Genomic DNA, 25,569 nt, shown 5'->3' on the forward strand with positions numbered 1-25,569 from the left:
TCCCTAGCTGGGCGCCCTTCCCTGGGACCAGGATGCAAGAAGCCTTTGAAGGAGGAGTGTGGCTTCGGAGACCAGCAGAGCCCATCACTCTCGGGGAGAAAATTCCGGATCATAGTCCTCCAAGGCAGGAATGGTGACACGGTATGGGAAGGTCCTTGGGCTTTAGGGTGGCCAGAATGGTGGGAATCACTGGTGAGCTTTCTTCACAGCTCTGATATACAGCAAAGGCCATGCAAGGGAGAAGCTGGTGACTCACAGCAGTCGTAGCTGGGGCCTCCGCAGTCTGCCAAGTATAGCTTGGGTGGACAGGTCACTCTAGCTCTTCTCTCCCTCTCTTACTCTGTCCCTCCCAGTGCCAGGGGCAGTGGCATCTGGCTGTCCTGACAGGGCTGCTGGGGGCGGGGGTTCAGTCCTGTATCAGCAAAGGAAGCCTACTGGCCACTTGTCTCAGCTAGTGTGTCCTTCAAGGCCTCTTGCGTCCTGGTCCCAGGGAAGGACTTCAGCCTGTTGAAACTCTCTGTCATGGTTACCCAGCCCTCTTTCTTCCCACCTTAGAAGGGTACCTAGGAAAATGTGTCCCCGGGTATCCTGAGCTACTAGTTCCCATGGCCTGGGGAGGTCAGGCTTTTGCCAGGTTCCACCAGTGACTTGCTCAGCTCCTCCCAGTTTATGCATGACAAAGCATCTCAGTGGTACCCCCACCCCCACCCCCGCCCAGACTAAGCTTAGCCTGGTCCTCATCCCACACAATCCCTACACCCTCGATACTAGACACTCATAAGGACCTCAAAGAAATACTTCCCCATATTGAAAATAGGACATTTTAAAAATGTTTTTATTTAATTAAAAAAAGAGAGAGAGAGAGACAGAACTAACAACCCCAAACCATTGGTGGGTACAGGATCACAGGGGCTTGACTGGTGAAACACACAGGGGAGAGGGCGGGACAGAGAATGGGCAGGAAAGGTGGGCTCGGGCCATATGCCCCTTCAGAGAGGGAGCCATATCTGAGCCTGTCAGCAGTAGGGTCCAGCTCTACTCCCTCTGTCCCATAAGGAGGGCAAGCTGGAGACCAGGATTCCCAGAATGAGGCCAGCAGTCAGCGGCGGGAGGGGGGCGGGGGGGAGAGGGTGTCATGGCCAGAGCAGCTAAGCTTTTCTCCCTGTGTTCTACGCCTCTGTCTCTTTTCTAACTCTTTCTTGGTCCCTGGAGTGGGCCTATGTACTCTGCCTGGAACTGGACAAGAGGTAGGAGTCACGGGGACACACAGCTTTCTCGTGTGGAGTCATGGGAACTTCTGAGGCCATGGTTGGGGACCGTGGCTTGTGTGGAAGTTCACCACCCAGGTTGCTTTGTTTCCGGAAGACACACGAGACAGGTCTTGGGTCTCCCTGGGGGCTGGGGCTTCCTCCAGCCTCATTAGATGTTACCATGGTGGTAGAGGAGAGGTGAGGGTGGTTGGGGAGGTGGGCAGGGAGAGGGCCTGTGGCAGGGACAGACCACACATTGTCTCGACACTTGGCACTTACTGCTGCTGTACATGCTTTGACACATACTGAGGAGCCAACCTGGCCGGGGTGGGGGTGGGGAGGATGGTTTTGAGCAAGCACAAAGGAGCCTTGGCATGCTCACGGTTCAGCTTACCAGCTCATGGGCTATTGGCTGGAGCTAGGACATGGGATGTCTTCCTCTGGTGGTGGTGGGGGCAATGAAGGGCAGGCAGGAAAATGACAAACGGACCCAGGGCCTGAACTCCCGAGTTAGCCTAGGGGGGCTCCGTGAGCAGGTGACTGAGGTAAGAACTGGTCTGTCACTTCTAAGTGAGACAGTTACTGGGGTCACAGATGATTGTTCAAGATTGGATTAAGAAGTCTTAAAAAGTAAGAAACAACTGATCCTTAGAAAGCACGTGTGTTATAGAAAAGGGAGGGGGTAAGTTTCACCTTCTGGAGAGTTCTTTCTAACCTGGACACACTCACGTGGCATTTGCTCACCTCAAGGGAGGGGGGAATGGTTGGACACACTGTAAGACATAGAACTCATTCTTAGATTCAGGCAAAGTTAGAAAGCCCAGCATGGCCCCTTGAGTCAGACGTCCACTGAGTCCTGATGTCAGCGAATAAATTATAACAGCGGCGGGACCTGGGGGAGATGCTGTTGCTATGATGTCGGATGAAGAGGTGAGTACAGTTTGCTCTCTTGCTGTTCTTCAGTGTGCCGTGATTCAAAACCACTTGGAAATGGTTTCTTTCTTTCTTTTTTTTGGGCTCTGCTCACCCTCAGGTTTTTCTTTCTTCATCTGATGTGGAACACCAGTCTGGAGGTGAGAGTATGGCTCTACCCCCCAGCAGGGCCCTCTGCTGCTCAAGGGACAGAGTGGTTCCTCCGGCCAGTGTGGAGGCACACAGCAAGAGGCCACATGCCCACCTTTCCTCAGATCCATGGAATCCTCCAGATGTCCCAAGTTTAGTGAGTATGTCCTGACCATTCTGAGCTCAGCAGAAACTTCCAGAAGCAGGTAGGAAAGCTAGCAGAGCCTCTGCATTTGCCCTGGATTCCTGGTCTCCAGAGGTGGAGAGAAGACGGCCCCAGGACAAGTCAAGGCGGAAGCACCAGTTAGCCAGAGAGCTTTTCTCTTCAGGACAGATGATATTTATACAACTACTGGCTCCACCAGGGTGCCAGACAGAGGCCGAGAGAGGGAGACACAGAGGGGAGCGGAGCAAGCTTCGGCTCATCTCAGGCTCCAGGACACAGGAACTTCTGGGTGGGGAAGAGCTCATGGGAGTCCGGAGGTCCCAGTGTCTGGAAGAAGCCTTCCTGTGGCCCAGTGCCCAGGGAACGGGAAAGGGTTTGACATCTTCTTCTTCTGGCACGACTGGTTTCCTGGTTCCCAAGAGGCAGGCTGATGCAGCTTCTGGAAAATTCTTGGGCCTCCTGAGAAGTTCCAAAGACCCAGAGGGCAGCAAAATACCCTGTCTTGGGAGAAAGTCAGCCATTCAGTTTCTACCCTAGGCCTAATTGCAGTCTCCCGGCATCCTTCACTCTAAGCCTGCCTGTGGCATCTTCTGGAGGCCAGGGAGGGTTATACTCGGCTCCAGTTCACTGTTTATAATCTTAAGGGTCAGCCTGTTGTGTGTCACACAGACAGCCACTGTGGAGGAGGCTGGTGCTGAGAGGGGTGGGCAGGTCACACGGGAGTTGTCCGCCGGTTCAGCATGCTGACATGGAAACCTTCCTTTAGGTCCTGTTGGAAGAAGTCGTGCATTTGCAGGAAGCCAGCGTCCTGGTCTGGGCTGTAGCTGGCAGCTGTGGTCACCTTGAGGGGCTCCCTGGACAGCGTGTACATAGACAGCTCACCCATGGGAATGGCGCCGGTGATCTTCAGGCCCACGGGAGATGCATCCCTGGAGGGCGAGGCCTCAGTGGACCGCGAACTGGACCTGGACCGCCGTGGCCGGTACCTGTAGCTCGGCATCCTGGCATAAGGTGAGGAGGAAGAGGCCTTAAGGAACTCCCGTTTTGTCTTAAACCTCAACTCTTTATTTTTCTCAATGTAAATGTTTACAGCCAGGACGCCCACGGTCTCCGCCACAATAAATGACAGGGCTCCAAAGTAAAAAGACCAGCCATAGTTGTAATGGCTCTTCTTGTCGTCATCACGTTTGTCACTGGGGTCGCCCGTGTTGCTGGAAATGTAGACAATGATGCCAATGATATTACTGAGGCCTAAAAAGAAGAGAGGGGCGAGCAGGGAGAGAGCTAGAGGTTAGACTCACAGCAGGAATGACAGGACAGAGAACGGGCCACTGAACGTGGCGTGGTGGCCAGTCCTTCTCCTCGATGAATATTTATTTATTTATGATAGTTCACTTAAAAAAAAAAAAGATTCATTTTATTATTATGTATACAGCGCTCTACCTGCACTTACACCTGCAGGCCAGAAAAAGGCATCAGATTACATTACAGATGGCTGTGAGCTACTTATGTGGTTGCTGGGAATTGAACTCAGGACCTCTGGAGGAACAGTCAGTGCCTTTAACCTCCGAGCCATCTCTCCAGCCCCGATAGTTCACTTATTTTTATTTTGTGAGACAATCGAATGTAGCCTCACCTTGCCCTGAATTTATGTAACCCAGGTTGACCTAGAACTTCTAATTAATCTTTCACCTCCCAAGTGCTAGGGTTATAGGCATGCATTACCACAGCTGGCTTGGTAACTAATTTTTCCTTTCTTTCTATCATTCTCTCCTTCATCTTTTCCTTCCTCTGTCTCTTTTTGATATGATCTCATGTAACCCAGGCTGGCTCAGACCTCCTGAGGTAGCTGAGGCTGGCTTTGAACTCCTGATCTTCTTCTTCTTCTTCTTCTTTTTTTTTTTTAAATATATTTTATGGCATGTGCCTTGGTGTTTTGCCTGCATGTCTGTACAACACTTGTTGGCCTGAAAAGGCAAGAAAAGGGTATCAGATCCTCTAGAACTGGAACTACAGATGGTTGTGAGCCACCATGTGTGTGTACTGGGAATTGAACCCCAGTCCTCTGTAAGAGCACTGAGTGTTCTTAGCCACTGAGCGATCTCTCCCAATCTCCACTTTCCAGGTACTGGGTGGGATCAGAGCTAGTCACCATCTCAGCCATCCTGGAAGCCAATTTTCCCCCTCTAAGTCCAGTCACCCTTAGGTATTTGTGAGAGATAAATTCTATAATTTCCAGCAGCACCCAAAATCTGTGATAGCTGTGCCCCTTAGAATAGTGCAGCCTTTGCCTATAACCCACTCTACTCTCCATCTCTGGCTAGCTTATAACAGCCAACACAGATCTATGCTGTGTCCTTTTTAGTCTAGTCCCTCACCTTGTCTTTACAGGGCAAACCCCCTTGGGTCTTGGCATTCCAGGAGTCCTCAGGCTCTTTCCTGATATCCAATTCAGGCAGCTCCTGACCCTGTTAATAGGTGTGAAAAGTGCACCCAGCGCCCTGTTGCCTCGGTTGTATTTTGCACACCTGACTTTCTGAGATGAAGTGGATTTGCACACTGTCAAATTAACCTCCCTAAAGGATACAGCCTGGGGCGTTTAGCACACTTACAATGTGTGTGACCCTTAACAATGTGTGAAATCCCATATGTAGCACTGTCATCTTCTCAAACAATGCCCCCCTCCCTCCTCCAATTAAGCAGTTTCCCATCCCTGACCCAGTCCTACACACCTCTTCAAGTTAACCAGGTACTGGGATTTTTAGACTGCTCTCCCACCAGGACAACACTCCCCGCATCGAAGACAAGATGCTCAGGCACTTCATGACGGCCTCAGGCCCTGCCTCAGAGGGGTGGCCCCACTCACCTGCAGCCACAAAGAGGATTCCTGCACTGAGGACAATGTTGTTCTTGCGACTGTAGATCCTCCCAGCCCCGATGCAGAGCCCTCCGAGCAGGAGCAGAATGGTGCTGAGGATGGGAAAGACACTGGAGGCTCGCACGATGCCTAGGCCAGAGTGGGAACAAAGCGGAGAGGGCAGTGAGTTCAGCCACGTGCTCCCCTACCCCGCCCCCCCCCCCGGCCCCCGCCATGGCCACGGGCGTCTGTCTCTCCCAGGACTTCTGCTGCCGGACTTGGGCAAACCACGGTTCTAGGTTGGCTGTTTCATCTCTCAGAAGCTACGTGACCCATAGTCACACCTGCCTGCTGGTCAGTGGGTGTGGGTCACATCTCATGTTCTGGATGGCACGACACTGATGCAACAGCTCATAGCCCACTAAGCTCTCTCCTGGATGGTCCCATAGGAGCAGCAGAAGGCTGGGAGGGGTTGGAGGAACAGGCCTTGGCACATTAAGTGGGACTGGGTGTCAGCCCTTCTTTATCACATGCTCCGGGCTCTTAGTCAAATCATGTCAAAGACTCACTTTCCCCACTTGTGAAATACGGCTTAATAATTTATCGTCCTCATCAGTACACTCCAAGTACCGAGTCCTATAAGTCCTATAAGTTTGCATAGTCATGACAAACTTACCATTTTAAATTTTCACTCATTATTATTGTTGTGTGGGTGCATGCGTGTGGAGGCTGAAAGACAACTCTGGGAAGTTAGTTGGAAGTTTACGAGAGTTCCATAATTGAATTTGGGTCACTAGGCTTGCATAGCTATCTGGCAAGCACCTTTACCTGGAGCCATCTGGCCAGTCCACCATGATAAAATCTAATTGACAAATAAAATATCGAAAGTCGCTGTCACATGTCTTTTTGTTGTTGTGGTTAAGCTGGGTGTGGTAGCTCATGCGTTTAATTACAGCACTCGGATCTCTGTGAGTTTGAAGCCAGCCTGGTCTACAAAGTGAGTCCAGGGCAGCCCAGGCTACATGGAGAAACCTTGTCTTCAAAAACAAACACACAAACAAACAAACAAACAAAAAAGTGGGGGGGGGGACTGTTAGCAGCTAATAATAAAATAGATCATTGTAACAATATACTGTAATAAAAGTTACTAAAAAAAAAAAAAAAAAGACCTATGGGTTCTTTATTTCTAGCATTTTCCATTTCATAAGTTTGACTTGCTATTGACTAAAACCTCACAAATTAAAAAAGCATGAATTCCTGGGGGTGGGGCACTGTGCTGCGGTTGGTTGGTTTTGGCCTCACGAGGTGATTAACACAAAGCTAACTGCAGTAGGCACTTCCTAAGTGACGAGGTATGTTCAGCACCTCGCCGCTAGGCCTAGAGACGGAAGTGCAAGCCCCACAACATGCACGAGCCACAGAAGAGGCAGTGAGGCACACAGCGAGATGCTGTCCACCACACTGGCCAGCAGAGCTGTGTCTGAATCCTTGTTACGCCCATGCCCAGCATGGTGGGGGCAGGACCAGGGGACTTCAGTGACCACTTGAGTTCATTGTTTCATAACTTGGCCACAGTAGTAGTACCAAGATGGAAAGGCTGATTGTGCCCTCCCCCTGTGGATGTAGCTTCCTGTGGAAAAGGTACTACATATGTGTTTAGGGACCTTAGGGGCCTGGAGATGAGACCATCCCGAATGAACCAGGTGGTCCCTAAGTCCAGCGATAGCATCTTTCTAAGTCAGGGGAGAAGTTTATGAGGATGGAGTCAGAGGGCAATGACACGGTCAAGAAATTCTGGTGCTCCCAAACTGCTTAAGGAAAGAGTGTCACCCTTGCTCTTTTTGACTTTTAGCTACTACCCAGGAGTCACGTTCTGTTGCTTTCAGTCATGTGGTTCATGATGGTTCTAAGGGGATTACAGCCCCTTAGAAAATGGATGTCCACCAAAGCACACGGGAGGCTTCCAGTGCCCACCCTGAGCATCTGGGTAGCCGGCAAGGAGGTCAGAGGAAGAGGACAAAGATGGGAGAGATGCTCAGAGCTCGGCCTCCTCCGGGTCCTCACAGCCCTAGAGAAATCTGGTTGCATGGGCCTCGGTGGCGTCAGTGGCGGAGGACAGTGAGTCAGGAAGTGCGGGCAGGTGCCCCTCCTGAGCCAGCTGACTGGCTTGGGGCCTTGCAGCCTCTGAAGGCAGTGTTTGTCTCTTTTCTGTACACCCACAGTGTGAGCCCCTGCTCCACAGAGAAGGGATTGTATGGAGGTACTAAATGGAGCTCCTCTCTCAGGCACTTCCTCCCTGACTCCTCTTAGCTTTCTTGTAGTAGCGGGCTCCGGGAGGAGGCTTCCTGTGTGCTTCTCAAATATAGCTCTGAGCCAAGATGGCCAGGCTCAGGTCAAGCCCCTGCCCCACCTTCTTCTTCAGACCAGTCAGCTGGTCCAGACAGAAGGACACTGGAGGCCTGGGCTCAGAGTCACCCAGGCAGGTGAGTCCTGCAAGCGCCTGCCCCTTGCCACATAGACTCAGCTGCTAGAGTGTCTTGCCAAACATGCGTCTGAGCGGCTGGAGTCAGCCACACCCTGATGACCACATCAAGCCACAGTGGATGACATATATCTGTCTGGGGGATGGACACTACCTTGTAACTTACTCTAAGCCCCACTAGGGACTCACAGTTACCTCGACACCAGCACTGTGGCTTGGCACAGACATCAGCCAGTTCACTGGAAATCCTGAACCTACGTGCCAGACCTGGGACAAGATAGGTACGGATGATGGGGACAAGACACACCTGAGGAAAAGACTCTCAGCAGGGTGTGAGGTGGTGACTCCCTCAAGTCCCAAGCCATGAGTATGATATGCTTAGAGGCCTCCAGGGACCCGATGACAGCAATATAACTCAAAAATACAAGTCTGGCTTCTCTGGAAGGCCTAGGAATGTGAGGCTCAGGGGCTGGTTTGTTTCTTGAACTCTCTAAGACGGGGCAAGGAGCTGCCTAGCCTTGGGCCTGCTGGGCTGCTGTCTCCCAGGCCTTCCTTCACCAAGGAACCTTCTGTGCTCTCCAAATGCCTGTACTCTGCCACCACATGGAAGACAGAACTGTTATCATGCCACCCTTCTCTATCCCACTTGCTCAGGATGGTGACGGGCACGTGAGAGAGTTACAGTAAGTTTCGGTTAAATGAAGGAAGAAATCGCCATATGAGCACCCAGAGGCCTTGCTCCAGGGTTTCTCTACAGTTTGGAGATAATCCTCTGGACAGAGATCAGAGGACTGAACACTGAGGATGAGGGGAGCCTGGGAGACACAGGCCCCCTGCCTACAGGGACTATGGCCGTCACAGATTTCAAATTTGGTATCCAGCTGGCCCCAGGTTTTCCTGGGTTCTGAGGGAATGCGGAAATCAGTTTTCAGGGTCCCATCTCCACAGTCACCGAGCCAGCAGGTCTCCCTGGGGGATTTTGTACATTTGAGAACAATGAACCGACTGTCCCATTGATACTATCACTCTGAGGTTATCCCAGGATGCTCCCAGGGGACACTGCTGGTGGGAGGACCTGTAGCAACAGGGCCTAAGCTTCTGGTTATGTGATTTGTGATTGTGGACCCCCAGGAGGCTGACTGTGTGGACCAAAGCATCAAGGCTCCCAACTCTGGCTTTTTGGGGACAGTGCCTCTCACTGACGGAGTTCATTCCCAAGGGTGGGAACTTCCATGCCGGGGCGGGGGGCACGGGGGATGTAGCTCAGTTGGTAGAGTGTATACAGCTTCTCTCTGCCCGGCTGCTGCGATCTTTCCCAAGGGTCATGGCTCTCGCCAAGTCAGCTCTGTCCTTCTTCCAGCTCCATCCATCCTTCCAGCTTGTTCTTACACATGCTTTGCATCGCGGAGACAGAAGGATGCTACTCACGCCACAGCATATGCAACTGGCCTTCCCTGAGCTGTGCAGTGTGCAACCTCCACGACCTATGGCCGCCCCCAAGGGGATCGCGTGTACTCAGTAGCATGTGGGCCCCTCATATGTAGAATGAGAGGACAGGAAAGTGAAAGAGGAGATGGTAAGTGGGCTGGAGGCAGAGCTCTGGTCAGATTACTGCAGGTTCTGGGCCTGGCTGGAGCAGCCTGGCATGGCCTCAGCTCCATGGGAACCGCACTGTTCTATTTCATCAGATGACTCATAATCCAAATCCTTTCTTGTAAGGGGGGAAAAAAAAAGACCTATAATCAGGTGCACAGTGAATTATGCTTTCTCTAAGGAAGCACTGGTATCGATCCTCTATGTGTGAGGCTGGGCCCAAGCCCCAGGGATGCTGCAAGAAGCAGCTCTTTGTGTCTTTTAGCTGGTGGGAAAGTGAAATGACACAGAAATTTGAGCATCCATTTCTAGCCTCTCTCTGGCGGTGGTTTCCTCCTTTCTGGAGGAGAGGTGTTCAGAGGCCCATGGATGGATTCAGGAGCAGGGGTAGTTCATCAAGGCTAGTGTCCACTGCTGCACTACACTCCACCCTCTGAGCTCAGGACTTCCGAATAAAAATGCTCATAGCCCCCCAGGGCCAAGTCCACAGGGCTCACCTCTCTAGCCCCTCCCTTCCTTCCCCTCCTCCTACAAAGCAGCTGGGGGACTTGTCACTCACGGAGGAGGTACTCTGAGCTGTCATGGTCGTAATCATTGTCCTCTGGGAAGTGGTTGATCCGGAAGCAGTGCCCTTTATAGATGCCTGAAGGGAACAAAAGGGAAAGGCAGGCTGTGAGTGGCCCGGATTCATTCACCCATTCCAGACATGGACGCTTTGGGCAGGTCACAGGGGCAGAGAGAAGAGAGTCCCCACTGCTTGGTGTTCTGTGGGGACACACACACACACACACACACACACACACGCGCGCGCGCACGCGCGCAGGCACACTGAAATGAACCTCAATCAGAGCCATATCACTTATGGTTAAACCTTGACATCCTCAAGAATGAAACAACAAACCATCAGTCGCTGTTGGGACAAAAGGCCCCAAGCAGCAGGTGGGATCCCAAGGGGATTCTAGAGTTGCTGCTTGAGAAATGACCAGGTTGGGTGGTACTTACACAGCACAGTGGGAAGCCCCCCCCCCGCCCCGCCCCCTCCGCACTCAGATTCCAACCCCGGCAATCTGATTAAAGATAGAGAGTCAAGAAACTTCCAGAAGGGCTACGACTATCTCCCGCCTGGCCCTCTCCTCTCCATGTGGAGAAGTTGTCTTCATGGGGTAGAATTCACGGAGCAGGATCCCTGGTTTGTAACTCAGGAGTAACTCAGGAGGACAGGACAGTTCTTCCTTCCAGCTCTCTGTCCCAGTTTCTCCTAACCCTCTGCTGCCCTGCAGCCGGGGATTGCCCATCACTAAACACACCACCGGAGAGGAAGTCACATGGGCTGGGGGTCATGCCCACGCCTGCCAACTCCTCATGCCTAACTCAGGCACCTGACTCTTGCAGCCTCTGGCCAAAGCTCTTCCTCCCCACCCCCTAACTGGTCAGAGCTGGTCTATTCCCAGATGTAGCCAGTGTTTCTGTCACAGCTGCTGTCAAGCATCCTGCTGGCCTCCAGCAGCCCAGCCTGGCCTCACAGTGGGTGGGAACAGTACTAGAGGCTGGGAGTGTGCCAGGGGCACATCTGTCTTCCTGGGTATCCAACTAAGGGCTCCCTGCCGAGCCGGGAGCGCATTACCTTCCTACCTGGCTACAACACCCTCCCCCTCAGCTGAGCCCCACTCTAAGCTCTCCCTCCATCTCTCTTCAGCTGCTGCATCCAAGGTCCTGTGGCACAGCAGCGGCCATGCTTTGCTTCCTTGGAACCCCTGGGGTCAGTAGTGCAAGAGATAGTCAGAGGGTTTCAGAGGAGGCATCTCAGGCAGGGTGTACTTTGACAGTTTTTTTTTCCCCCCTGTGGGAATACCATTAACCTTGTGTTTCCTCACCTGGACAGTGGCAATAACCTCAGCTCTCACCTCTCATCTCAGCTCTCATCTCCTAGGTTCCTTAGACCCACATGAGGGACACACTGAGGTGGTTCTCAGCCTTTGGTAATGACTCAGAGAGCTTCCCTGCTGCTGGACCCAGAGCCACCCGTCTTCTACTTCAAGAGGTCCTGAGTGGTTAAGTCAGTGAAGCAAATTCAAGGGCTGGTGAGGGAGGGGCTAGGTTGCCGGAATGGGTCGGTCTCAGGATGTCTGGGAGTAGACAGGCTGCTAGAGGCTGGAGTGGGCCGGCTACAGCCCCTACCTCATTCCTAGGCCTGCCATTCCCACATTAAAAAACTGTCCCCGCAGACCCAGAACCAGCCCTTTCTGAGAAAAAAAAAAATGAGTGGGGTGAGCAGAGCCCTCTGCCACTGCCCACCTCCAACACCTCCCCCCCCCGCCCCTTTTTCTTTTTTGCCACTTCACGAGTCTAAAGAAAATCACCAAGTCGCACCTGCTTGTTGGAACAAGTCAAATAATAAGAGGTTGGAAAAGAAGAAAAATCATCTCTTCGGAGTGACAATCCTGCAGCTGACTTGCTAGGTTTGTGAACTGTCTTTCCCCATCTTCCCAGGCACGTGTGTGCAGGTGAGGGGTCTCCTCTTCCAGTTTTAAGGGCTGCTGGGAGTTGATCCCAAGTTCTTGCTCGTACCACGTGCATAATATACTCCTGGACACCCCAGTCTCTATTTTTAAAACTCATACCTTATTTTGAATTATTGTGGATTCATATGCCCATGGAAGAAATAATGGGAGAGGCATGGGAGGTGACTGAAGCGGGTAAAATGCACGACACTCAAGCACAAGGACGTGAACCTGAGTCCCCAGCACCCATGTAAAAAGCTGGGTGTGGTGGTGCAGGGTGGGGAGGTGGGCAAAGACAGGAGGGTCCTGGGCGCATCTGCCAACTAGCAAAGTCTAGCCAATTAGAAAGCTCTTGGTTCAGTGAGAGACCCTGCCTGAGCTGGCACAGTAATGCACACCTGAAATCCCAGCACCCAGGCAGGTTGCTGGGAAAACAAAACACCCCTCCACCCACCCAGTAAGGTGGGGTGATGACTCAACATGCAAGCCAGAGGGCTGGAGTTCAGATCCCCAGAAAGGATGTAAAAGCCTGTAACCCCAAGGTGGTATGCTAGGGGCTTGCGGGAGAGGAGCGAAGAAGATACATGGAGTTCAGAGGACGCTGGCTAGTTAGACTAGCTTAAATGGCGAGATCTGGTTTCAGCTGGAGACTACCTCAATATATAAGGCAAAGAACAACAAAGGAACACCCAACAGTAACTCAGGCATACACACACACACACACACACACACACACACACACACACACACACACACACACACACACATGCATCCACACACATAAATACACACACACAAAAGAATTAAGCATGACAACAAAACAACTGAGAGACATCTCAAAGTCACACTTCCGGCCTCCACCCACGCCCACACTGGTGAGCACACATGTGTACAAACACACACCCACACACACACACACACACACACACACACACAGAGCAAAAAAAAATAAGACATGGAATGACCTTTATTCTGTTTCCTCAGTGGTAACACCTGACAAAACTAGCACACTGTCACACATCCAGGATGGCTGACCTCAAGTGAAATAGAACCTTCCGTCTCAAAGATCCCCTGTAGTTGCACCATTTTTTTAAAGCCACACTCACCTTCCTGTCTACCCCAGTCTCTCCTAAAGCCACAGCAGCCACGCAAGGTTCTCAATTGTGGTAGTGTTGCCAGAAGTGGAAGCCGTTTTGCACTGGATGTTATGTAACACAGCCAGTCACCTTTTTTTTGGGGGGGGAGGGTGGCTTTTTGTGCTCAGCATCATTCACCTGAGATTCACATTCTGTTTGCGTGTTGGTGGCTTATGCCTCCCATGGCCGGGCAGGATTCCACAGCAGGGAAAGCTCATCCTCTGCTAAATCGTGACCTGTTGAAGGATGCCTGCTGTCTCCAGCTGTTCCCAGCAGTGCTGCTGAGGGTGTTCGCATTCAGGTGTTGGCGAAAAATATGTTTATTACCATTCTGTACAAGTGCCCAGGGGTGCAATTGTTGGGTCATATGATAGCAACATTCTTAGTTTTAAGAGAGACTGTCTAACGGGGCTCTGGAAAGGCTGTAGAGCTCTAGTTTAAAAATAGAACATTATGTACATTAATCTATAGGTTGCTCTTGCCATTGACCCATAATCACAAACATCTCTCCAATTAAAAATTTTAGTCTTCAGAAATCTTCCTTTCTTACTTTCATTTTTTTTTTTTTTTAAAAGACAGGGCCTCTCTGTATTAGCCTTGGCTGTCCTGGATTCACTTTGTAGACCAGGCTGGCCTCGAACTCACAGCGATCCACCTGCCTCTGCTTCTCTGAGTGCTCAGCACCTCATTCTTCAGCATGTTATTTTCAGTGGCTGCATACATGTCTATAGTTCTAGACACTTCTGTTTCTTCAGGAATCTGTCTATACTTGGTGGGCCCCACTCTCTGTGGGATAATGATGAGGCGGAATGCTGTAGCTTTTCTGGTCCTCCCTCCCTTCCCCCTCCCTTTTCTGTCTCCTCACTTTCTCACATACCTAGAGAAAGAATAGCCTAAAATAGCAGACTGACATCAGTGTGGTTTGCTGCCCTCTAAGGCATCCAGCAGTCTAACCTGTGGTAGCTGTGAAGGCACCGATGCCAGTTAGCTTCCCATCACTGTGACCTGATGCACGAGACAAACAATGGCAAAAGAGGAAAGGCTCTTTTTGGCTCACAGTTTCCAGAGCTCCAGTCTGTGGCTCTTTGAGCCCATGGTACAGTACATAGTAGTATCTAGTGATGAGAGCAGGGGGCTGTAACATGCCATTCACTTTATGGTGCCTGGGAGCAAAGAAAAAGAAAGGAGCTAAGATCCTCAGCTTCTTCGTGGGCCCACCTCCAGTTGCCAAGTCCAGCCAGCCCCACCTCTTGAAGACTGCACTGCCTCCTAATACAGCTAAAAGCTGGGAACCAAAGCTGGGCCTCTGGGGGGACATTCTGAATTTCCAATATAGCAGATCCTTATTTTGAAAAGAGGGTATTGCAGATGAAATCAAGTTATAGCGAGGTCGTTCAAGGTTTTGATGGGCCTCCCCTGATTCACAGGTGGGGAGCTAGACCCACTACAGTCAATTGTACCCCATCACAGTCTAAGGAGGGAGTGGGTGATGGAGCAGGTGGTACCCTATTGTTTTTGTCTCCAGCTCCTTGACCAAAAAGAGAAAGAGATTATTCCTCGACCCAGAAGCTAAGAATTGGAGATATTTCCCCTGTAAGTCTTACTTGGTCAGACATCTTTATGTTGTTTTTTTTTTTTTTTTTCATGGCGGCTCTGAGAGCCACTCCCCCAGTTAGGGACATCTGGTCCTGAAGCATGACACCTAGTCACAAAGCCAACATCTACGCTGCATCCCCCCTTCTCTGGATCCTTGCTTCTGTTAATGGCGGGACCTAGCATTCCTGTTGCCTTGGTTTCCTGGGAGTTTCTTCCACAAGAGTTACCTCACCTCCCTCAGCCTGTTTATGGAGTGCAACAGTGTCAGCCCTGGGGACGTCACATTTATCTCTGCCAAGTGTAATTTTGTTAGCATTGGCTTGAGGCATTTAACGGGGAGAAAATTAATGGCTGATGAGAGATGTAGGTGAGAAAGCCATTCCAGCTCACTTCGCCGGCGTTCTTTCTCAGCGAGACAGCATTGCTGGGCTACCTGCTAAATGATATTTAGGTTTATTCTGATCATTTTAGGTGGTTCATCTAGAGACCCTGGGCTGGCTGACACCATTACAAGACTACAGAGGCGCCAGGTGCAGGGAGTTCTCAGGGACACAGCGGCCCACGGGAAGTTCAGGAAGCTACTGCTGGAAAGGGCCAGGGAGGCTGCTCCTGTTTGAGATTCCGTGGCTTCCTGAGGAGATGTGTAGACATGTCAGTGAGTACATATGTATCCAATCACCTCCTTCCGCCACGAGCCACTTCCTCTAAAGGTGTGTGTGTGTGTGTATGTGTGTATGTATGTGTGTGTGTGTATGTGTGTGTGTGTGCATGCATGCACATACATTTTCTACCAGCATAGGAAATATCTGGAAAGAAATTTCCCAAGATATGTCCACTGTTTTATTTCTGGGTGGTAGGATAATGAGTGAGCTAAGTTTGTAAATTCCTTTGTGTTTTCTGAATTTTCTGCCATGCCTGGAACAGACCACTAATGCTTATTAAAAGGGGCCGGCCAGGTTCTTTAATTTTAAGAGAAAACATGGTGAAGGAGGCATATCTGAAAAGACTACAGAGGCCCTTAGCTGTGGAAGCCGGTAAACCAGGTATGAACTGTGGTGGCAGGAGGGTGTGTGTGTGTACGTGTGTGTACGTGTGTGTGTGTGTGTGTGTGTGTGTGTGTAGTGGGACCAGGTAGCCTGTCCTTCCATTATCCTTCTGAAGTCATACCTCAGGGTTATGCCACCATAGAGAGCCTGGGTGACCAACCCCATAGACTCAAGGGATTTCCAGAGACGAGACTTTCAATATGAAAGCTGGCGTGGTTAGTCACTCTTTGAGGCATTTCAAGGATGCTGGCATCTGACACCAGCCTTGGTAGGGACCTTAGCAGCCCATTCTAATTAAGGGAATCCTAGGGACAAGAATGCCAGCTGCTGTCTTATTAACAATGATCATTCATACAGCCCTTCATGTCCTACACAGCCTTTCTAGCGTCACACATACACCCAAGCCCCACAAGCATTAACGGCAGCTAGGAGCACCTACCAGGAGCATCCAGACACCCCCTGCCCCACACCACATCTGCTGCAGCCATCAGCCTCGTGTCCATATTCCCTGTTCATCCCTCAACTCAGCCGCACCAATTATTTCTTGCTTTTTGCTCACAGCAATGGGTAGCCTGCCAGGAGGAACAGCTCTGCTGGCATCCCCGGTTACCCACCCGGGAAACCTTGTGCAGGGGAGGAGAGGCTAGAAGCAGGTGGAGAAACATTTCCAGTCTCTGTCCCTTGGGCACAAGTTCTGTGGTCCACTCTAAATTACTTCTGGGAAGCTGGGGCCAGGGTTTCTTTCTTCCTCAGGTCTGGTCCTGTAGGACGGCCACCGTTGAGCCATATACTACCTGTAGACAAACCTGGGCTCAGGCCAGGGCTGGGGTGCTGTTTGTATTCTGTGCATCAGCTTCCTGTGTCTCTATAACAAGGGTCCAAGGATTCTTTGGAGATGAAGGGAGGTGCCATGGAGAGGTCTAAAGACCTGCTTGCTTAAGTCCACTACAGAGGCCCAAAGGTGAAGGTGCTAGGCATCCCCCACCCCCGCCACCTGTGATGGAAAGCTGAAGGGGAGCGTGAGGCCTGCTGTGCCTGGCAGAGCCGCTCTTCGCTGACTCTTGGCTCCTTGACTAGCGGTCCTCCCCACCACCCCGAAGTGTCCTCCATCCACAGGGAAGGTAGGCAGCGTGGGTACCAGGCAAGCTTAGGAGAAATGGCTTCCTGACTGTGAAGCTGGAGGAAATGGCAGTGTCTTAAGTCTTGGGATGAAAGTCAGCTTTTTAATCTGCCAAGGAAGATGGCGCAGGGCCAAGGAGCACTAAGGGCTCTGTGTAAATGCAGCGCAGAAGAGGCAAGCAGAGGAGGGAGCTCTGTGAGACGTGCCCGTACATTCACAAACCATTCGTTCACCACCCCGCCGCCCCCCCGCCCCCGACATGTATACATCCTGCATTCCTCGATGGTATTTTCATTCGATTGGTCGTCACCCGCTCATTCATTCATTCACTCTTCAGCTGTGTGTGTGTATAATACATGTATATATGTGGTATATTCAAAGGTGTGTGTGTGTGTGTGTGCATGTGTGTGTGTGCGTGTGTGCGTGCGTGTGTGTGCGCGCGTGCGTGTGTGTGTGCGCGCGTGCGTGCGTGCGTGTGCGCACGTGTGTGTGTGCGTGCGTGTGTGTGCGTGCGTGTGCGTGCGTGCGTGTGTGTGTGTGTGTGTGTGTGTGCGCGCGTGTGCACGCGCGCCAGAGGATAACATTTGGTGTCCTGTTCTAGCACTCTTTGCTCTATTCCCTTGGGACAGGTCTCTTACTGAACTTGTAGCTAGACCTGGGTCTAGCATGCCCCAGTCTTGTCTCCATCCCCCAACAGCTCTGGGGTTATAGATGCCCACGTGACCACGTCTGTATTTTTACGTGGGTGCTGGTTCTCATGTGTGTGTGGCGTGGGCTTTACTTCACTGAGGCATGGTCTGCCTTCTCTCCCCCCCTCCAGTTGTGTTTTTGCTGAGTGTTTAAAGATCACTAAACACACTGCTAGGTGCTGGAGAGGAGGTGCGCTCACAGACCCTATTGTGAGGATGGATTCACACCCAAAAGATAAGATAAATGGCTACCTATGTCATTTTACATGCGACAGGGCCAAGGAGACTGGCAGGGAGCAGCAGATAAAGATACTGAAGCTGAATTCAGGGCTGGGTGGTGGCGAAAGCACACCAGGGCCAAATCCAGGGAAAGACTCCTGCAGAGGCTCCCCACCTTCCAGGGTCAACCCAGGAAGAGTGGAAAGTAGCCCCAGATGTCACCCCAAAGAAACGCTAAATGAGGGGATGGCTATTTCAACCATACAAATGTAACCATTGCGTGTATGGATCACAATATCACACTGTGCCCCATGAATTTGTACAGAGGCGTCATTACACACAGGAGAAAACCTAGCCACATGCAGCTCCAAAGCCCCAAAGGCCAGTATCCTGGAGGCTGGGGCATGAAGGTTTGTGAGATCAAGGCCAGCCTGGGCTACACAGGAGACACCAGTCTCAAAACTTGCAAATATGGAGATGATGCCTTATAGGCCAGAGGGCCTGAGTTTGGTTCCCAGGTTGTATCACAAAAGCTGGGCATTGTGGCACATGTTTGTAATCCCAGCACTGGGGAGGTGAGATGCAGATCTCTGGAGCTTGCTGGACAGCCATTCTATCTGAATTACTGAGCCCTGTCTTAAAAAAAGAAAGAAAGAAAGGAAGAAAGAAAAGAGTGGTGCAGGCCAGGGAGAGGGCTCAGTGGTTAAAGAGCTTTTTGTGCAAGCATGAGGACCTGGTTTTGGACTCAGAACCCACACCAATGGTGCGTGGGTCTGCAAGCCCAGTGCTGGAAGAAGATCTCAGAGTAAGCTGGCCATAGAAACCAACCGTATCTGTGAGCTCTGGGTCAGATTGAGAGGCCTGCCTGAGTGAATAGGATGGAAGAGTGTGTTCAAAGATGAGTCCCAACATTAGATGTAGGCCTCAACATGTCCAAGTACCTGCATACACGTGCACTCACACATGTGCAAACACAGAAACATATCCCACAGCACACACAAGTACATAAAAAGGAAGGAGGAGGAAGATGGATGGTGCCTAAGGAGTGACACAAGGTTATCCTCCCTCCTTCCCTCCCTCCCTCCTTCCTCCCCCCCCCTCACACACACACACACACACACACACACACACACACACGGGGGGGGGGGGCAAGACTGAGACAAACAGAGACAGAGACACAGAGACAGAGAACCAAATGAACCAAAAAAGAAGATTTGAAAAGATAAATGAAAAAATAAGGAAGGAAAGAAGACACAGGATGGTCCAGTGCTAAGAAACGGTAGGTAGAGACTGCCCAGCCCAGATGAGGCAAGGCCCACACCTGGCTCCATATCCTGCCACCCGTGTCTGAGTCCTTTTATCAACTGCAAACTTTATATCTCATGAATTTTGCAAGCATTTCCTTCTAAGGCAATTTCCAATTTAGTCCAGATTAGAAAGAATTCACTGGTGGAGGCGCTGAGATGGGGTGACAACCTGTGGCCCACAGCTCTGGTACACGGGTCAAATGGCCCAAGTCTTGATCTCAGAGCAGGGCATGCTGGGCCTCCCACTCCCACGCCACTCTACCCTCCGCAGCTTCCTAGCGCTGTTTACCCATGGGCTAGCTTCCATCCTGTTCTCAGCGGGAAGGGAAGAAACACTGCGGCAAATGTTTCCATGCCTTAAATCACCTGGGCCAGGAGCAATCCGGGACTCTGTGGGCCAGGCAGAGAGAGTGGCAGGGTGTCAGAAGCACTGGCAGACAGGAGATGGTCACCCCTCATGACAGGATACGCAGGAGTGAAACCCAGGGTATCGTTTAGCACCTTTTGCCTGTTAGGCACTGTTTGAAGCACCTGTGGTTTGTCAACATAGCCTTCATAGCAACCCAGGGGGTGGACGGGGTGGCCACCTCCGGCTGCTAAGTCTCTACCTGGGGATTTGCTCTCAGACCACTAGGTCTCAGAGAAGTAGCACATGCTCAACACTGTGGTTTTTTCATTGTGTATGCACCAGCACAAGCTACAGCGTACTGGTTGATGTCAAAGGGCAGCTTTTGGGAGTCAGTTCTCTCTTTCCACAGTGCGTGTGTCCTGGGAATCGAACTCGGGTCATCAGGGTTGCCAGCCAGCACATTTGCCAGCTGAGCCATCTTGCTGCCAGCCCCTCAGATCATGGGTAACCTTTCTAAAGATGATATCTCTAACCAAGGTCACATTTGGAGGTATTGGGGTGATGATGACAACGCAGGATTTGGGGGCAGGAGAGCCGTTCAAGCTGGAACATAGAGTTTGGAGCGGGTGCCCTGGCCAGGAGTGCCGGTTGACAAAGCCAAAATGCCAGACTCACCTCCCTTTTAGGCTCTTCGTCCTGCCTTGCTCCCCACTCAGAGGTCTCTTCATAATCCCTCCACTTCCACGCCCACCTCCAAAGAAATGTCCTAATGACTGTGATTTCCCAATTGGCATGTTCTGGTCTCCTGCGGGCTGGCGGCTCTCCAGTGGCAGCAAAGCAGGCTGCTGGGAAATCTTCCCCGGGTTACAGAGAAATACCAGGCTCGAGGCCGGGCTGCACTCTCCCTTCATTTTTGGCCTATAGTGACAGTTTGAGACCCCGTTAAATAATCACAGACTTCCTTCATGCAATTTATATTTCCCGAGGACTTGAGATTTTTCTGGGCAATGGAGTCTTGGAGATGTAGCAGAGTCCCCTCTCATTATACGCATTTTCCTTTCCTTGAGCACATGGCTACTACGTATTTCCAACGTTCCCTATGGTTATGGTCATGGCGTAGGTGACCCTGTTGTCCTTTGGTTTGTTGTCCACGTCTGAGACAGGCTCTGGAGATGGAAGTGTGCCCTCTTATACCCCCTTGGCCCCCATCCTCACTATCTCCGAGCAACAAGATGCCAGATCCATTCTATGGAGGTTGTCTGTCCTCTAGGAGGGCCACTCGCTTTAGACTGTTACCTCCAGCAGGTGACTGGCTCTTGTGTTGGCTGCTTTCCACCTCCCAGCGTGTTTCTGCCGTAGCAAAAAATCAATGCTAAGAGAGACAAAGACATACGTGGCTTGGAGCTTTCCACTGACAGTCCCTCAATGGTGATGAAGGAACGTGCTCTGCAGGAGAGCCCAGGGCCCCCAGAGAGTGCATGGCCGAGGAACTTGGCTGAGGCTGTGGCACTGAGGTCAGAAAAGCTATTCCTTTTTTCTTTCAAAGATTTATTTATTATGTAGAATATGCCTACACGCTGGAAGAGGGCACCAGATCTCATTATAGATGGTTGTGAACCACCGTGTGGTTGCTGGGAATCGAACGCAGGACTTTTGGAAGAACAGCCAGTGCTCTTAACCTCCAAACCATCTCTCCAGGCCCAGAAAGCTATTTCTTATCCCAGTGTCATGCCGAGGAGGAAGACAGCGTTTTCAACTCCCTACTTTTCAGGGATGTCTTCATACCTAGTTGTGTTTTGTCTGGAGTTTGGCAAAGAGCTGTCCATATCTTTTTTTTCCTCTCCCAAGACAGGGTTTCTCTGTGTAGTCTTGGCTGTCCTGGACTCACTTGGTAGAGCAGGCTGGCCTCGAACTCACAGAGAGCCGCCTGCCTCTGCCTCCCAAGTGCTGGGATTAAAGGCGTGGGCCACCACCGCCCAGCTTTACTGTTTAACTTTTAAATTGCAAAAAGAACATCTAGGACAGGGTCTCTGCAGCCTTGAACTCCCAAGGTCATCTGAGGATGACCTCCTGGTTCTGATTCTCTTATGTCCACCTCCAGCATGCTGGGATTCCAGGTGTGCTCCACCACACTCATGTCATGCAGAGCTGAGGGTCGAACCCAAGGCTTGGTGCACACTAGGCTAGTGCCCTACTGGCCAAACTACATGCCCATCTCTCTTTCTCTCTGCATTTCATAGGCTTAACACCCAGAAGGTTCTTGTCCTTCTATGATCTTTAGAGATTTCCTTTCAGATGTTCTTCACCTATCTTTCACCTATTCTTTTCTTCTTTCTTTCTTTCTTTCTTTCTTTCTTTCTTTCTTTCTTTCTTTTCTTTCTTTCTTTCTTTCTTTCCCCCTAGACAGGGTTTCTCTGTGTAGCCTTGGCTGTCCTAGACTCACTCTATAGACCAGGCTGGCCTTGAACTCACAGCGATCTGCCTGCCTCTACCTCCCAAGGGCTGGGAATAAAGGTGTGAGCCACCATGTCTGGCTCCCCATTCTTTTCTTTAAATCAGCATTCCTATATTGATGCCAGGTCCTGTGGGAATGAAAAGACACAGATCCTGTCTGGGAGGACAAAAAAATCTTGGATGGGAAGGTGAGCGGACATTTTACCTGAAACAATGAGGTGGAGAGCAGGTATATGGGGGCAGGGTTCAAATAAGCTTAGTGCTGGATGGGGCATATGGGGGGAATCTCAGGGAGATGGGCCCCTAGGCAGTGCTGGGAAGATGGCAGCCTGGGCAGCCCAGAAGGCCCAGAGATTTGGCATCTTGGAAGAGAAAAAAAAATGGGGTGGGAGTGGGACGGGGGGTGGGGGGTTGAAGCTGAAAAGGTAAGTGAGACTCAGTTACAAAGGCTCCCTATAAGGGGGCTGCATTTAATGCCACCTGCTCCAAGATGCCACAAAGAGGGAGAGATCATATTGTGAGGCCAGGGAGTGAATGGCAGCTAGGAAAAAAATCCCTCATGACTCATGCCCAGGGAGCACTTGTCTCTAGAGGCCTTGGATGTCTCTGGTGCTATTCCCAGTCTGGCTGAGCATCATTTGGCCTGTAAGGGGTTGCCCTACCCTAGGGCTCTTAGGTGTCTGCCTCTAGTCCCAATGGAGCTCAGCTGCCTGGGAGATGGCAGGCTATGCTTGCCCAGAACTAACAAGCTCGCTCTTCATCATGCCTTCTCACATTAGAACCCCTTGTGAGAGCACTTTTAATTCTGGCTCTAAGTCAGCAGCTTGCTGCAGCTGTCCGAGGACCCCGGGCAGCCTCTTGCTGGCTTCTGTCAGAGCAAGGGGCAGGAAGAAGATGAGGAGGCATGGGGAAGGGTAGGTGTGGGTGCCTCAGAATCATCCCATCACTCCCCTCACAGGCTGTCAGTTATAGGGATGCACCACCGTGCTTGGACCACAAAGCACGCTGTCTGCAAACCCAACAGAAAAGAAGAGGGGCTACAGGGACTTGGGCCTGGGAAGAAGGCATCTACTACAGTTTGGCCCCCACAGCCATTTGTTGGCAGCACTGGTTCCCAGTAGGGTGATGTAAAGAGGTGATGTGATAGCCAGACACAGTGGGACGCACAATCTCAGCACTCAGGACAGCGAGGAAGAAAGGTCACAGCAAAGCGGGGGCAAAAATTAATTCACTCGAAGGAAGAGAACCTGAAAGGAGGCCGCCACTACAGAGGTTGCCTGCTCAAAAACAGCCTGAGGAGGTAGTTTGTCAGGTTCAGCAGTCAAGGCGCACAGAGACCACTGTCCGGATGCTAAACATGGAGCCACAGTATTTGGTGTTTTCCCTGGTGGGTGTGTCTTGCTTTGGCCCAACGTTTCCCTGCTATTCTTCCAAGCTCTCCCTTTTGGAATAGGAATATTTACCCCGTGTCGTCAAATGTTGGAAGACTGCAGCTTGTTTATTAATTTCATAGGGACTTTGAGTGAAGGGAGAGTTGCTGAAACTGTTGCAATTATGGGGGGTTTTGAAGTTGGAATGACTGCATCGGCATTATGAGATGACTATAAAACTATCGGGGTGAGGGGTAGAATGTGATGAACTTAAAAGGACGCATTTGGGTGTCAAGTTGTCAAGGAGTGGCCGGGTAAGAGTTGATTGTCACCCTCCTGGGATTTAGAATCACCTAAGAGATAAAGCTCCTACCATGTCTGTGGGGTCATGAGAGCATGATGGGAAGCCCACTCTGAGTATGGATGACTCAGCCCACGGGGTGGTGTTCTGGACAGAAGAGATACAAGCAGTGCGTCAGCATCCTTTGCTTTTTTTTTTATTTTTGTTTTTTTGAGACAGGGTTTCTCTGTGTAGCCTTGGCTGTCCTGGACTCACTTTGTAGACCAGGCTGGCCTTGAACTCACAGCGATCCGCCTGCCTCTGCCTCCTAAGTGCTGGGACTCAAGGTGTGCGCCACCACGTCCGGCTGACAACACTGTTCTGAGATGTGAAAATAAGTGCAGGTGCCCAAGAGATCACAGATCTTGGGGGACAGGAAGGACAAATATCAATGTTGCACGCCATCACATAGAAGCATGTGACACATGTCTCCCAATGCGTTTAGGTCTCAGTTACCTGCAAGTTAACCAGCCCAGCCAGCCATCTTCCCACACGCACTTCTAAAGAACCATTTCTGAAATAGGGTACCACAGACCCCATGGAACTTCCGTAATGAGACCACATACAAGGGGAGACCAAGCAGGAGAGGAGCCTCATAAATGGCAAGTTGTCGTCTGTCGTTGATTTAAAAACAAACCAGCCAACAAACAAAAGCCTTTTTGCTTGTTCATAACCTATAGCTTCTTTTTTCAGGGCCACCTTTTCAGGAAACACCAACCTGCGTAAGGAATGCCTTAGTTTTGTTTCTTGTCACTGTGATAAAACACCCTGGCCAAAGCAACTTAGGGGAGAAAGTTTAGCTTACAGTTCCGGCTACAGCCAGTCATTGCTAGAAAGTCACCGCAGCAGGAGCTTGGGAGAGCTGGTCACGTGGTACCCACAGTCAAGCACACAGAGGGATGAATGCGTGCATGGCCCCGATAGTGCTCTGCTGGCTGTCTCTTCATTCAATCCAGGGTCCAGCCTACAAAATGGTACCTCCTCCATACAGGGTGGGTTTTCCCACTTCAATTAACCCAATTAACAAATCCTTCCCAGGCATTACCCACAAGGCAATCTGACTTAGATAATTCCTCACTGAGACTCCCCAGCTGAGTTTAGATTGCGCCAAGGTGACAATTAAAACTAGCCATGAGGGTGGTGGCAGTGGTCAGAAGTGACCCCAGGCATGCTGTCCTTGGCCCATCCCCTGACCCTGGGCCTCCGGCTTTGTCCATCCTTTCTGGGCTCAATGAGTCCTTCAAGGGCAGCACAGCTCTAGCCTTGCCTCCTCCAGTGCTAGGCTGCAGAACTGCCGGGATTTTCCAGGCTTCCTGCCGAGATTCATAATTGAACAGAGCCAGAGAGATTTCCCCAACCAATAGCTGTCTTCTCCCCCAGCACTGGGAATGGTGTTCTCTGTGATTTCTCTCCTTGTATCTGCTTGGATGAAAGCTTGGGTATTAAGGGTTGGCTTTTTTTTTCTTTTTCTTTCCTCTTTGCTGCCTTCTTTCTTTTTTTAATGAGGAACAAATATGGTGCTCTAAGGGGGCAAAACAGCTCTCTGCAGATTCCAGACTTTTCCGTGGCTTCGCTTTTGCAGGTCTCTGGAAAGTTATGCCCCAATAACCTGAGAGTTTTAATTGGAGGGCCTGAGCGGGGGTGGGGTGGGTGGGTGGGTGGGTGGGGAGTGGGGGGTGGGGGTAGGGGTTGGGGGATGAGGGTGGGGTAGGGGAGAGTGGGGGGGGTGGGGGGGGGGTGGGGAGTGGGGTGGAAGAATCATAGCAGAGACATATAAACTTCTCAAAGGAGCCCTAGGGACGGGCATCTTCATCGCCTTCACTTTACACATTAGGAACCTGAGGCTTGGAGAGGCCAAAGGCCATTTCTATGGTGACAGGCTAGCTGGTGGAACAGCCAAGTCTAGATCGCTAATCTCTGGACTCCCAAGCTCAGCACTCTTGCTCACCCACTGCTGCCTGCTCTGTGTAAAGGCCCTCAAATATGATTTTGATCTCCCCGCTGCTAAGCCATTCTGTGAGACACTGTCTTC

General features: G+C 51.1%; 1 protein-coding gene across 1 annotated transcript in view; it reads right to left on the reverse strand.

The window, feature by feature from the left end:
• Positions 1–2,347: 2,347 nt before the first annotated feature.
• The window catches only part of Cacng4 (calcium voltage-gated channel auxiliary subunit gamma 4), a 56,606-nt gene continuing 33,384 nt past the window's right edge, over positions 2,348–25,569 (reverse strand). Inside the window, exons 2-4 of the mRNA XM_051158938.1 lie at positions 9,970–10,053; positions 5,345–5,485; positions 2,348–3,729 (exon numbers count right to left, since the gene is read on the reverse strand). Of these exons, the coding sequence (XP_051014895.1) occupies positions 3,191–3,729; positions 5,345–5,485; positions 9,970–10,053 (764 nt within the window). The 3' untranslated portion in view covers positions 2,348–3,190. The remainder of the gene's footprint in view (positions 3,730–5,344; positions 5,486–9,969; positions 10,054–25,569) is intronic.

This window comes from Acomys russatus, chromosome 16, assembly GCF_903995435.1.
Source record: "Acomys russatus chromosome 16, mAcoRus1.1, whole genome shotgun sequence".
Lineage (NCBI taxonomy): Eukaryota > Metazoa > Chordata > Mammalia > Rodentia > Muridae > Acomys > Acomys russatus.